Source organism: Anolis carolinensis, unplaced genomic scaffold (genome assembly GCF_035594765.1).
Source record: "Anolis carolinensis isolate JA03-04 unplaced genomic scaffold, rAnoCar3.1.pri scaffold_12, whole genome shotgun sequence".
In the NCBI taxonomy this organism is placed as follows: Eukaryota; Metazoa; Chordata; class Lepidosauria; order Squamata; family Dactyloidae; genus Anolis; species Anolis carolinensis.
This window is the reverse complement of record NW_026943823.1, coordinates 22357323-22372051: the sequence shown is the minus strand read 5'-3', so window position 1 is coordinate 22372051 and position 14729 is coordinate 22357323. Positions and strand designations below refer to the sequence as shown.

At 38.1% G+C, this 14729-nt stretch overlaps 2 protein-coding genes and 1 long non-coding RNA gene across 3 annotated transcripts in view; 2 read left to right on the top strand and 1 right to left on the bottom strand.

Annotated features, from left to right (window-relative positions):
• Positions 1–485: 485 nt before the first annotated feature.
• Positions 486–4751, top strand: LOC134294126 (uncharacterized). Its single transcript, XR_010001102.1, has 3 exons — positions 486–1071; positions 2022–2115; positions 4457–4751. It is a non-coding gene; the product is annotated as an uncharacterized LOC134294126 (long non-coding RNA).
• A 2116-nt stretch (positions 4752–6867) lies between these two features.
• LOC134294045 (protein shisa-9-like) lies at positions 6868–11273 on the bottom strand. The gene is made up of 2 exons (XM_062963760.1): positions 10807–11273; positions 6868–7730 (listed from the first exon to the last, which is right to left on the bottom strand). Exons 1-2 carry the CDS (start codon positions 11249–11251, stop codon positions 7312–7314), a joined length of 864 nt encoding a protein of 287 aa, XP_062819830.1. The 5' UTR covers positions 11252–11273; the 3' UTR covers positions 6868–7311.
• Positions 11274–14168: 2895 nt separating this feature from the next.
• The window catches only part of mtmr8 (myotubularin related protein 8), a 38579-nt gene continuing 38018 nt past the window's right edge, over positions 14169–14729 (top strand). Inside the window, exon 1 of the mRNA XM_062963759.1 lies at positions 14169–14270. Within this exon, the coding sequence (XP_062819829.1) occupies positions 14247–14270 (24 nt within the window). The 5' untranslated portion in view covers positions 14169–14246. The remainder of the gene's footprint in view (positions 14271–14729) is intronic.

Genomic DNA, 14729 nt, shown 5'->3' with positions numbered 1-14729 from the left:
TGTTTTGGTGCTTAATTTGTAAAATCATAACCTAATTTGATGTGTAATAGGCTTTTCCTTAATCCCTCCTTATTATCCAACATATTCGCTTATCCAACGTTCTGCTGGCCCATTTATATTGGATAAGTGAGACTCTACTGTACAGGAAAATAATACATGTAATAATAATAATAATAATAATAATAATAATAATAATACATGTAATAATAATAATAATAATAATAAATAATACAGGAAAATAATATATATAATAATAATAACAGGAAAACAATACATGTAGTAATAAATAAAGTAATAAATACAATAATAATAAGATCAGAGTGAAATAATAAAGGTATTGATAATAATCAAAATAGAGTAAAATAAATGTAATAGTAGCAATAATAATAGCAAAAAATAATAAATGTAATAATACCAATAATAATAGAGAAAAATAATAAATCTATTAAATATATTCTCGAGTATAAGCTGGTCCAAATATAAGCCAACCAGGACCCTCACCCGAGTATAAGCCGAGAGGAGCTTTTTCAGTCTTAAAGAAAGGGCTGAAAAACTAGGCTTATACTCGAGTATATACAGTAATAATAATAAATACAGGAAAATAATACATGTAATAATAAATAGAGTAAAATAATAAATGCAATAATAATAATAATAATAATAATAATATCAGAGTGAAATAATAAATGTATTAATAATAATAAAAATAGAGTAAAATAAATGTAATAGTAGCAACAATAATAGAGAAAAATAATAAATGTACCATATATTATCAAGTATAAGCTGACCCAAATATAAGCCAACCACGACCCTCACCCGTGTATAAGTGAGAGGGGCTTTTTCAGTCTTAAAGAAAGGGCTGAAAAAACTAGGCTTATACTCGAGTATATACAGTACCTATCTTAACAAATCAAACTCCTTTTCCCAAAGCATGTCGGCCAAAATCGAGTCAAACGGTGCAACCTTGCAAAGCTGGAGGATATATCAACAAGACCCTTTGCCTACAGCATGAATGCTGCACCCCTTCGAAACCAGATATTAAGTTCCCATGCTACACTCCATTTGAAGACCGTAAGTGACTAGTAGGGCTGAGCAATTTTTTTGGTTAGTTGTCGGAAGCCGGATCAAATTCGTTAGATTCGTACTTACGAGGCGATATCTGACACGTGGGCACGGCCCGCACCAAAAACTTAAGAATCTAAATTTATTAAATACTAGCTGTGCCCGGCCACGCGTTGCTGTGGCAAAGTGGTGGTGGTATTGGTTAAAAATTGTTGTGTAATTTTTATTTGACGTTATTTCTTCTTTTTTAATTAATTTTATTGTAAGTTATCTTTTTATTTATTATATTTTATTATTTTCTTGTATTATTTTTAGTTATTTTTTGTTATTATGGTATTTTATTGTATTAATTTTTTAGTGTTTTTAATTATTTTTTAGTGTTTTTTATTATTTTGTATTGGGTTGCTAGGAGACCAAGTTGGAGGAGCTTAGCCTTCTAACTGGCAGCAATTGGATAAAAGCAATTCTTCCTCTCCCTCTATTTAGGACTTTATTTTTCTTTTCTTTTTGTTGTATCAACCTAGAGCCGTGGATGATGGGTTGTGTTGTCAAATTTCGAGGTTGGGGGGCCTGTAGTTTTGTTGTTTTGTGGGTCGCCGTGATGCCATCACTCTTTTATATATATAGATTTTTTCGTTTGCATTTTGTAAACCTCGGAAGCTTCCCGAAGTCAGTTTCATTTTCAGCACACGGAAGCAAAGCAAAGCCAAAAAGGCAGAGTTCACTGGAAAGAGACTGAACAAGCACAGAATGGTCAAAACGAAACGATAGCACAAAGGAAACGAAGGGAAAAAATTCGCACACATCTCTAATGAATACCCAAGCTAGGAGTTCCTGCAGCAGTTTGCTTTTGCCTGAGCCTATGAGGATAACACACTTCTCCTCCCACTTAGAACTCAGTTTTCATCTCTAAAGTGTCAGTCATGCAAGCCAAACTCACATCAATCTAACCGTAACAGGTCCTCAGAAGATCCTGCGGTTTTTTGGTATTGGCCTTGGAGGAGTGATGCTGGTTGCGTGCTTTCCCTTTTGTTTCTATATCATAGAGAAGAGGTAAGAAAAGGTTACTCTTGTGTAATACATATACAGTAGAGTCTCACTTATCCAACGTTCTGGATTATCCAACGCATTTTTGTAGTCAATGTTTTCAATACATCATGATATTTTGGTGCTAAATTCGTAAATACAGTACTGCATATTGAACTACTTTTCTGTTAAATTTGTTGTATAACATGATGTTTTGGTGCTTAATTTGTAAAATCATAACCTAATTTGATGTTGAATAGACTTTTCCTTAATGCCTCCTTATTATCCAACATATTCACTTATCCAACATTCTGCCGGCCCATTTATGTTGGATAAGTGAGACTCTACTGTATATGCAATTCTCAAGCGGCATTGAGGGACCATAGCTCAATAATACCATCACTTAGGTCAATGATGGGCAACCTTTTGCGCTTGGTGTGTCAAAATTCACCAAAAAAAACCTAGCATGACTTGGGTGATGTGTCACTTCGAGAGAAAAACCCATAATTTCACTATATATATAACGTGTTTCCCCGAAAATAAGACAGTGTCTTATATTAATTTTTGCTCCCAAAGATGTGCTAGGTCTTATTTTCAGGGGATGTCTTATTTTTCCATGAAGAACAGTTCACATTTATTGTTGAACTAAAAAATGAACATTTATTATATACTGTACAGTAGTTGTCATCTCAAACCAGCATAACCAGACAAACTGAATCTTATCAAGAATTTCTTGTTACTACCATTATTTCCATGTACAACAATCTATGGTACGTACATTTAATGATCCTGCATACTCTGATGTTCTGTTCATTGGGCATGCTTCCAAACAAAAACTTTGCTAGGTCTTACTTTCGGGGGAGGCCTTATATTTAGCAATGCAGCAAAACTTCTACTAGGTCTTATTTTTCGGGGATGTCTTATTTTCGGGGAAACGGTATATATATATATATATATATATATATATATATATATATATATAGTTTAAATAACAAAAAATATATAATTGTAATATATAACTGTATTTAATAAATCAAAAACTATTTACTACCCTTATTTTCATGTACAACAATCTATGGTCCCTCTTGCTGATTTCTCTCTATTGTAGTTTCAATGTAGTCATAAATAATGAATAATAATATAATAATATAATAGTAATAATATATTAATATACTACAATAATAATAGAATTATATATATATATATATATATATATATATATATATATATATATATATATCAGATGTAAAGGGGATTATCAACGCTTGCCACCCCTATGGGAAGAAGCAGCCATTAGCTACTCAGAGAGAAGACCTTTTAAATTTTGTTTTTCTTCTTGTTTACTATTGATGGTAATATATGTGACAGAAGCTGAGATGTTTGAAGAACAATAACACGTTTATTCAGGCACAAAGCTTAATGGTTACAGTAACTTTCTCTTTAGAGGCACTTTGATTAACAGTTGCAAAGCTAGAATGAGGTGTTTCAAACTCCTTGAAATATCACTTCTTTCTCTACTGCTTTTAAACGGCAGTCACCCTGTAAATTACAATCACAGATTATCTGTTCCTTATCAGGAGACAGACTACCTTAAAATAAGTCACCAAACTTATTTTAAACTGACTCAACAATAAGCAATTGGGTCTCCCTGATCCCTTCAGTTGAGGATCAGTCTTCCCTGTACCTCATCAGGGCACAGACTGCTTCTTTTTCAAATCTGCACTCTCCACCAAAACGGCAGTTGGCTCCGCCCACTTCTCCATGGCAACCAACTCTTGAGTGCAGAGATGTAATAACTGAAATATTGACCCTTTTAAAACACAATTAAACATGACATCTGTAAACTAAAATTTCACACTTCATTACAATTTGGGACATCTATTCGTTATTAATTGAGTCTCTACCCTCTTTTACAAATTGGTGGCAGTGGTGGGATAAAAAGGTTCCCCCTGCCTGAAAGAGCCTTAGACGTTATTAGTCCCGGGCTGTGGCGCAGGCTGGTGAGCAGCCAGCTGCAACAAATCACTCTGACCAAGAGGTCATGAGTTCGAGGCCAGCTCGGAGCCTGCGTTTGTCTTCTGTCTTTGTTCTATGTCAAGGCATTGAATGTTTGCCTTATATGTCTAATGTGATCCACCCTGAGTCCCCTTCGGGGTGAGAAAGAAGGGCGGGATATAAATGCTGTAAATAAAATAAATAATAAATAGTCCCTTACAGGCCCATTATAAGGCAACTGGCACTGGACACGGATAATTCTCATGAACTGATATTTGGTCCAGAAGGTCTATGAAGTACCTCCGATATGCTTGACGATCAGATGTTCCCCATAAATGACCACTGTCTCCTGTTTCTCCCCACGGTGCCGCAGCCCCTGTGCCAACCCTTTGCGGAGAAGAGACAGCAAAGAGGGGCTGGAAGACGAGAGCGAGAAGGAAAGCGGCGAGGAAAGCGGCAAGGAAAGCGACGATAGCCAGTCTGTGAGTTTAATTCAAGACACTGAGAAACGAAAGTAGGAAGAAGGCAACTAAGTCGGGTTGCCACGAGATGCCCAGTTCTTCTGGAATTGCGTCCCGGTTGCCATGAACGCTGAACATTTCCATCCCGCCTTCCCCTTCCCCTGTGCTCTAAACCTCTTCCATATTAAATATATATTTGAAGTCTTCTATTTGGATGGGCAACTCTGGTTTAATGTAAGGAACGGTTTCCTGTCTTGGGTTATTCCGGTAGCCTTTGGGACTGAGTCCAGAGACATGGTTGAGTCTTCAGCCGCTTTCAGTCCCCATCAGGAAAGATAAAAGCAAGTCATTATTATTATTATTATTATTATTATTATTATTATTATTATTAATCCCTCCTTATTATCCAAGATTTTCGCTTATCCAATGTTCTGCCGGCCCGTTTAGCTTGGATAAGTGAGACTCTACTGTATTAAAAAAAAAAAAAAACTCCAAAATCAGAATAAGTAAATAAGGAGCAGCACTCTGAAAACAGAAGAATTCCAGACAGGGATCAATCAGGGGCAGCTAATGTCTCTGAACAAAGGATTCCCCCAGGCCAGGATGTGACGCTGGGAAGGCTAACAAAGGTGATTAATTACAACATTCACACTGGCCTCCAACTGACAAGAGTTCTTCCCTCATCCTGGACTTTCCAGAGATATATATAAACCTTCCTTGCTTAGTTTCTCCATACCTCACAATCTCTGAGGATGCCTGCCATAGATGTGGGTGAAACGTCAGGAGAGAATGCTTCTGGAACATGGCCAGACAGCCCGGAAAACATACAACAATCCTGTGATCTCAGACATGAAAGCTTTCGACAACACAGCCACAAGGTGGTGGTGTAAGCAAGCACTTGTTCTTAACGGCATCGCTTCTCTCTTGTAATATGTTTTTTCAGCGGTTGTGATGGAATGTTGCTTTTCAAAGCTTTCCCACTTTCTTGAACTTTTTTCTTTACTGTGAAGCCAGATAAATCCGTATTATAGCTAAATCGTATCATAACAAAATCAGCATCACTATCTATATAGATCATACCATATCTTTGTATCATGTCTTTGACATATCCATATCATGGCATTATACGTCCCATTTTTTTATTGTCTCAGAAGTGACTTGAGAACATACTGCGAGTCGTTTCTGGTGTGAGAAAATTGAACTTCAATTTAGGGATTTCTTCCCAGCCCAGCACAGATTTACATACAGTAGAGTCTCACTTATCCAACACAAATGGGCCAGCAGAACGTTGGATAAGCGAATATGTTGGATAATAAAGAGGCATTAAGGAAAAAACTATTACACATCAAAATAGGTTATGATTTTACAAATTAAGCACCAAAACATCACGTTTTACAACAAATTTGACAGAAAAAGTAGTTCAATACGCAGTAAAGCTATGTAGTAATTACTGTATTTACGAATTTAGCACCAAAATATCACGATTTATTGAAAACATTGACTACAAAAATGCGTTGGATAATCCAGAATGTTGGATAAGCGAGTGTTGGATAAGTGAGACTCTACTGTATTGGTCAAGGTAGGAAAAATACAGGATGTGCCTGTGAATGCTGGGTCTTAGCACATCCAGTATGTATTGCAGCAGAACTCCATCCAAACTATTCAGCAGTCCAAATTGTAAATCCATCATCCGGTTTTTATTAATTCCTCACATTCACAAGCATTACAATGACAAGAATGTCTGCTAAAAACAACTCTGAGTTTTCCCAAGGAGGAAACATGCATCATAGGGTCGTGCACATAAAACATTGTGGAGTTTTCCAATTTAAAAAGCTTTGGGCACCCATATTGCAACACAGATAGGCCCCTAACTAATATCGCAATAGAATTCAATGCAAGGTATTTAAAGCGAGGTCAACAATACATCCTTGGAGCACAGAAGTTGCCTGGGAGTTGTAGTTTTCCACATCATATTTACTCCCTGCAGAGGAGATGGTGATTTCCTACTGAGCAATAATGTTCTTGGCAGTCTGTGTAGTTGCCGTAAGTTGGTCTTTCAGATGTATGTAGTTACAACCACTTGCTGCAACTTGGAAATGTTGGGATTTATAGTTTTGGGAGGTCCTTAGAAGTCCTCACTCCCTTAGAACCAGAGAAAGGAATTTTCCAGCTTTAGATGTCCCAAAACTATAACTCTGGCTAAGGTAGCTGGTTCTTCAGAAATTGTCTTAAGTTAGGATATGAAGAATTAGCTATTTCTGAAGAACCAGCTACCTTAGCCAGAGTTATAGTTTTGGGACATCTAAAGCTGGAAAATTCCTTTATCTGGTTCTAAGGGAGTGAGGACTTCTAAGGACCTCCCAAAACTCTAACTCTGGCTAAGGTAGCTGGTTCTTCAGAAATAGCTAATTCTTCATATCCTAACTTAAGACAAAGGAATATTCCCTATATAGGAATCTTCGTAGATATTGATAGACTACAAATCCCAGCATATTTGGCTCCATTGGCTAGGGCTGATGAGAGTTCTAGCCTAACAACATCTGGAGAACAGAAACATGTGAAGCAAGTAGTCGATCTAAGTTTAAAAACATAATGTTTAAAAGCAAGGGTGGCTCAACGTTAATAGGGATTCAATGATTGATGGCACAATGAGTCAAGGGCAACTTGGACCCACCTTCTAGGTATTTTAAGACCCCAATTGTGGGAGTTAGAGTCCAAAACTCCTGGAGAGTGGGTCAAAGTTGTCCCATGCTCGGCCTAGGGTTATCTATACGGAGCTTTCCTTCTCGGAGGGAGTATCCGAAGCCTGGCTGGGGACGTGTCTATGAAACAGAGACCCAAAGGCACCCTCGCCTTCCGCACTTTCGGCGTTCGCAGGCTGGAAAAACTCAACCAGTGCCGAAGGGGAAAAGGCCCACTTCTCGTGCGGGTTGTCCAGATTGCGGGGCAAGATGGTGACGTTGGGCGGAGGCGGGCGCGGGAGGGGGTCGGGGTTGTCCGGGACGTAGTACACCCCCATCTGGACCACTTCGGTGGCTTCCTCTTGCCTCCGGTTCCAGGCCGGGACCACGTTGTCCTCCCAGAAGTTTCTCAGCCGAGGCCAGTATCTCTCCTTGCAGTGACGGACCGAGAGCAGGAGGAGGACGCCCATCAGGAAAGAGGCGAAGGAGAAAAATATGGTCCACTCTGGAAGAAAGAGAAACCGGTCATTAATTTCGTTGGAAAGCCACAAAACGCCCTACCACGGTCCCATCCCGCAACATCATCGTTATTTTAAGCACATTGACATTGAAGAAGATGAGAATAATGATTTGATCAGAGTTGGACAGTCTTATCTTAAATTTGAGCTTTTAAGGAGACAGAAGGCCTGATCCTTGCAGCCCAGGAGCAAGACATCAGAACAAATGCAATTCAGGCCAAGATCGAAAAATCAGCTGATGACCCAAAATGCAGACTGTGCAAGGAAACCGACGAAACCATTGATCATATCCTCAGCTGCTGTAAGAAAATCGCACAGACAGACTACAAACAGAGGCACAACTATGTGGCCCAAATGATTCATTGGAACTTATGCATCAAGTACCACCTGCCAGCAGCAAAGAACTGGTGGGATCACAAACCTGCAAAAGTCTTGGGAAATGAGCACGCAAAGATACTGTGGGACTTCCGAATCCAGACTGACAAAGTTCTGGAACACAACACACCAGACATCACAGTTGTGGAAAAGAAAAAGGTTTGGATCATTGATGTTGCCGTCCCAGGTGATAGTCGCATTGACGAAAAACAACAGGAAAAACTTGGCCGCTATCAGGACCTCAAGATTGAACTTCAAAGACTCTGGCAGAAACCAGTGCAGGTGGTCCCGGTGGTGATGGGCACACTGGGTGCCGTGCCAAAAGATCTCAGCCGGCATTGGGAAACAATAGACATTAACAAAATCACAATCTGCCAATTGCAAAAGGCCACCCGACTGGGATCTGCGCGCATCATCCGAAAATACATCACACAGTCCTAGACACTTGGGAAGTGTTCGACTTGTGGTTTTGTGATACGAAATCCAGCATATCTATCTTGTTTGCTGTGTCATAATAAAATAATAATAATAACTTTATTCTTATTCCCCGCCCCATCTCCCCGAAGGGACTCAGGGCGGCTTACATGGAGCCTTGCCCAACACAACAATGTAACAACAACAACAAGACAATAGAACAAATATCCCAACAATAAAACATCAGCAACAATAAAACAATCATAAAAATCAACATACAGAATAAAATATTAAAAACAGGAGACTGATACACGGATCTGGGCCAAAGTGCAGAATATTTCAAAATGGGGAGAGGTAGATCCACAGCTAAAATAGTCAATAAAATGCATTATAATACTGGCAAAGCATCATCAATGGAGCTATTGTTGAATGGGCTGATAAATATACCATATATACTTGAGTATAAGCCGACCTGAATATAAGCCCACCAGGACCCTCACCCGAGTATAAGCCAAGGAGGATTTTTCAGTCCTAAAAAAGGGCTGAAAAACTTGGCTTAGACTCGAGTATATACAATAATAATAATAATAATAATAATAATAATAATAATAATAATAATAATAAATGTAGTAAAATAATAAATGTAATAATAATTAGACTAAAATAATAAATGTAATAATAATTAATAGAATAAAATAATAAATGCAACAATACCAATAATAATAGAGAAAAATATTAAATATACCATATATACTTGTGTATAAGCCGACCTGAATATAAGCCCACCAGGAACCTCACCTGAGTATAAGCCGAGGAGGATTTTTCAGTCCTAAAAAAGGGCTGAAAAACTAGGATTATACTCGAGTATATACAGTAATAATAATAATAATAATAAATGTAGTAAAATAATAAATGTAATAATAATTATTAGAATAAAATAATAAATGCAACAATACCAATAATAATAGAGAAAAATAATAAATATACCATATATACTTGAGTATAAGCCGACTTGAATATAAACCCACCAGGACCCTCACCCGAGTATAAGCCGAGGAGGGTTTTTTTTTCAGTCCTAAAAAAGGGCTGAAAAACTAGGCTTATACTCGAGTATATACAGTAATAATAATAATAATAATAATAATAAATGTAGTAAAATAATAAATATAATAATAATTAATATAATTAAATAAATGTAACAATACCAATAATAATAGAGAAAAATAATAAATATACCATATATACTTGAGTATAAGCTGACCTGAATATAAGCCCACCAGGACCCTCACCCGAGTATAAGCCGAAGAGGGTTTTTTTCAGTCCTAAAAAAGGGCTGAAAAACTAGGCTTATACTCGAGTATATACAGTAATAATAATAATAATAAATGTAGTAAAATTATAAATATAATAATAATTAATAGAATTAAATAAATGTCACAATACCAATAATAATAGAGAAAAATAATAAATATACCATATATACTTGAGTATAAGCTGACCTGAATATAAGCCCACCAGGACCCTCACCCGAGTATAAGCCGAAGAGGGTTTTTTTCAGTCCTAAAAAAGGGCTGAAAAACTAGGCTTATACTGGAGTATACACAGTAATAATAATAATAATAATAAATGTAGTAAAATTATAAATATAATAATAATTAATAGAATTAAATAAATGTCACAATACCAATAATAATAGAGAAAAATAATAAATATACCATATATACTTGAGTATAAGCCGACCTGAATATAAGCCCACCAGGACCCTCACCCGAGTATAAGCCGAAGAGGGTTTTTTTCAGTCCTAAAAAAGGGCTGAAAAACTAGGCTTATACTGGAGTATATACAGTAATAATAATAATAATAATAATAATAATAATAATAATAATAATAAATGTAGTAAAATAATAAATGTAATAATAATAGAATTAAACAATAAATGTCACAATACCAATAATAATAGAGAAAAATAATAAATATACCATATATACTTGAGTATAAGCCGACCTGAATATAAGCCCACCAGGACCCTCACCCGAGTATAAGCCGAGGAGGTTTTTTTTTCAGTCCTAAAAAAGGGCTGAAAAACTAGGCTTATACTGGAGTATATACAGTACTGTGCAGTTAGCTAACAATACAATGGGCAACACAATTGGCAAAGGCATGTCTCAGTTACACTTTCTCGTTGCAAGACTGCTCTGCAGCCTTAACATTATGAAATGCAACACGTTTCTAGTCCTTTGCAAGTTGCAAACCGGGAGGCAACGGCAGCCTTACTGTAAGAGACGAGGTCCGAGGGCGGGGGGTTGTTCCGGGGGTCCGGCACCCCTGGGACCACGGGGCGAGGGCAGCGCTGTTGGTCCAGGCGCCGGGCCTTGGAGGAGCAGCAATACGGGAGGCTGCAATTCCCACAACAGAACTGGGCGTCCGGCTTGTTGCTCCGCTGCGGGCACTGGAAGACCCACCCGGGAGAGGCCCACACGCGGCACCATTCGCCCCCCGGGACCAAAGCGGGGTCTCCCCGAGAGGGATGCAAAAGCAGAGAGGCCAAGGGCAGAAGCCAAGCCAAGGCCAGCATGCCCACAACGTGCTGCAGACTCCTTTTGCCAAACCTCTCCAAGCACCTTCCACAAACTGAGATGCTTACGGCCAGAGCAAACTTTATATTAGTCAGAGTAATAAGTGGCCTCAGCTGGGTTGGCCCCGATCCCAAAGCCTCCATTTCTCCCTCCCCAAGCAGCACATTTATTTATTTACAGTAGAGTCTCACTTATCCAACACTCGCTTATCCAACGTTCTGGATTATCCAACGCATTTTTGTAGTCAATGTTTTCAATATATCGTGATATTTTGGTGCTAAATTCATAAATACAGTAATTACAACATAACATTACTGCGTATTGAACTACTTTTTCTGCCAAATTTGTTGTCTAACATGATGTTTTGGTGCTTCATTTGTAAAATCATAACCTAATTTGATGTTGAATAGGTTTTTCCTTAATGCCTCCTTATTATCCAACATATTCGCTTATCCAACATTCTGCTGGCCCGTTCATGTTGGATAAGTGAGACTCTACTGTATTATTTACTGTGGCAAAGTGGTGGTGGTATTGGTTAAAAATTGTTTTGTAATTTTTATTTGACGTTACTTGCAATTTTTTTATTAATTTTATTGTAAGTTATATTTTTATTTATTATATTTTATTATTTTCTTGTATTATTTTTAGTTATTTTCTGTTATTATAGTATTTTATTGTACAGTAGAGTCTCACTTATCCAACATGAACGGGCCGACAGAACGTTGGATAAGTGAATATGTTGGATAATAAGGAGAGATTAAGGAGAAGCCTATTAAACACCAAATTAGGTTATGATTTTACAAATTAAGCACCAAAACATCATGTTTTACAACAAATTTGAGAGAAAAAGTAGTTTAATATGCAGTAATGCTACGTAGTAATTACTGTATTTACGAATTTGGCACCAAAATATCACAATGTATTGAAAACATTGACTACAAAAATGCGTTGGATAATCCAGAACATTGGATAAGCGAGTGTTGGATAAGTGAGACTCTACTGTATTTTTTATTGGGTTGCTAGGAGACCAACTTGGAGGAGCTTAGCCTTCTAACTGACAGAAATTGGATAAAAGCAATTATTCCTTTCCCTCTAATTAGGACATTATTTTTCTTTTCTTTTTGTTGTATCAACCTAGAGGCGTGGATGATGGGTTGTGTTGTCAAATTTCGAGGTTGGGGGGCCTGTAGTTTTGTTGTTTTGTGGGTCGCCGTGATGCCATCACTCTTTTATATAGATAGATAAATAAATTGACTGCATTTATATACTGCTTTTCTCACCCCTGGGGGGACTCGAAGCAGTTTACAACATAATAATGGCCAAATGCCAACCATACATTAGAAAACATAACAGACTGATCAATTTAGCACCAAAATATCACGATATATTGAAAACATTGACTCCAAAAATGCGTTGGATAATCCAGAATGTTGGATAAGCGAGTGTTGGATAAGTGAGACTCTACTGTAGATCTAATATTAGTAAACAGTTAAAACATTAAACATAAAAAGGCAATTTGCAACAAGCCAAAAGGGCAGATATAGTGTTAGTGTTCAAAGTGCTGTCTGAATTAGAATTACAGTAGAGTCTCACTTATCCAACGTTCTGGATTATCCAACACATTTTTGCAGTCAATGTTTTCAATACATCGTGATATTTTGGTGCTAAATTCGTAAATACAGTAATTACTACATAGCATTACTGCGTATTGAACTACTTTTTCTGTCAAATTTGTTGTATAACAGGATGTTTTGGCGCTTAATTTGTAAAATTATAACCTAATTTGATGTTTAATAGGCGTTTCCTTAATCTCTCCTTATTATCCAACATATTCTCTTATCCAACGTTCTGCCGGCCCGTTTACGTTGAACAAGCGAGACTCTACTGTATTTTCAACCTGTGCTCAAAACAGATCGGGCTGTGGCGCAGGCTGGTGAGTAGCCAGCTGCAATAAATCACTCTGACCATGAGGTCATGAGTTCGAGGCCAGCCTGTGGCGGGGTGAGCACCCAACAATTAAAATAAAATAAAAAATAGCCCCTGCTCGTTGCTGACCTAAGCAACCCGAAAGATAGTTGCATCTATCAAGTAGGAAATTTAGGTACCGCTTATAAAGTGGGGAGGCTAATTTAACTAATTTACGACTCCATATAAAATCAGCCAGCCGCCGTTGGAATGAGGAAGTGCCATCGCAGTGGATGATGAAGCAGCTGCTCCCCCTGTGGCCAGAATCGAGCATACCCTCAGGAAGCTGGAAGCTGGAGAAGGTTTAAATTGCCTCTGTGTCTGTCTCTGTCTATGTTCTATGTTTATATGGCACTGAATGTTTGCCTTATATGTGTACAATGTAACTACTGTATTTACGAATTTAGCACCAAAATATCACGATGCATTGAAAACATTGGCTACAAAAATGTGTTGGATAATCCAGGACGTTGGATAAGTGAGACTCTACTGTACCTACTATTCTATTAATAATATTATATAATTATGTAATAGTAACTACAGTAGAGTCTCACTTATCCAACATGAACGGGCCAGCAGAATGTTGGATAAGCGAATATGTTGGATAATAAGGAGGCATTAAGGAAAAACCTATTCAACATCAAATTAGGTTATGATTTTACAAATGAAGCACCAAAACATCATGTTAGACAACAAATTTGGCAGAAAAAGTAGTTCAATACGCAGTAATGTTATGTAGTAATTACTGTATTTATGAATTTAGCACCAAAATATCACGATATATTGAAAACATTGACTACAAAAATGCGTTGGATAATCCAGAACGTTGGATAAGCGAATATGTTGAGAGACTCTACTGTACTTTAAAAATAAGTAGTTTAAGCCATTACATTAATATTAAATTGCATACTATTCTTAATTATAATTATATCATAATAAATTAATTATAATACAACTACTGTATTAAAAAATAAACATTTGAAACCTTCTGAAATCAAGCTGTGGGCACTTTGCCCTTACTAAACATGGCGCCCGAGGCTTCGCCCACACGTTGGCCTACGCAACAAGGCGCAAACCCTGTCCCGCCCAGAAATCTCGCGATGTTTGGCTTAGCAGTCGGAGCAGGGAAGAGAGGCAGGCCCGTGGCAGGCGGGAAGCGGGCGGTGTTTGGCGATGGAGCACATCTCGACGCCCAAGGTGAGCGGTTTGCCGTGAGAGTGCCTTCCCCACTGGATAGAGGAAGTGCTGGGGCCCCTGGGCATGTGCAGAGTGCATCCCTTACCGATAGCGGAAGAGGTGTGGCTTCTGAGCAGGTGCAGAGTGCATTCCCCATGGATAGGAGGAGAGTTGTGGCCTCTGGGCCTATTCAGATTGCGTTCCCAATGGATAGGAGTAGTGGTGTGGCCTCTGAGCATGTGCAGAGTGCATTCCCCTTGGTAAACCACCCCTGAGAAGTCATCATGTACTATTTGAGCATGTGCAGAGTGCATTCCCAATGGATAGGAGAAGTGGTGTGCCTCTGAGCATGAGCAGAGCGCATTCCCCTTGGTAAACTACCCCTGAGATGTCATCATGTACTTTTTGAGCATGTGCAGAGTGCATTCCCAATGGATAGAAGTGGTGTGGCCTCTGAGCATATGCAGAGTGCATTCCCAA

What these genes read in the sequence shown, in the direction of transcription:
- LOC134294045 (XM_062963760.1), bottom strand. Translation starts at nt 11,251, where the DNA reads ATGGAGGCTTTGGGATCGGGGCCAACCCAGCTGAGGCCACTTATTACT. An exon ending in CTCGGACCTCGTCTCTTACA is followed by an intron (nt 7,731 to 10,806) that starts GTAAGGCTGCCG and finishes TCTTTCTTCCAG; the next exon opens with AGTGGACCATATTTTTCTCC.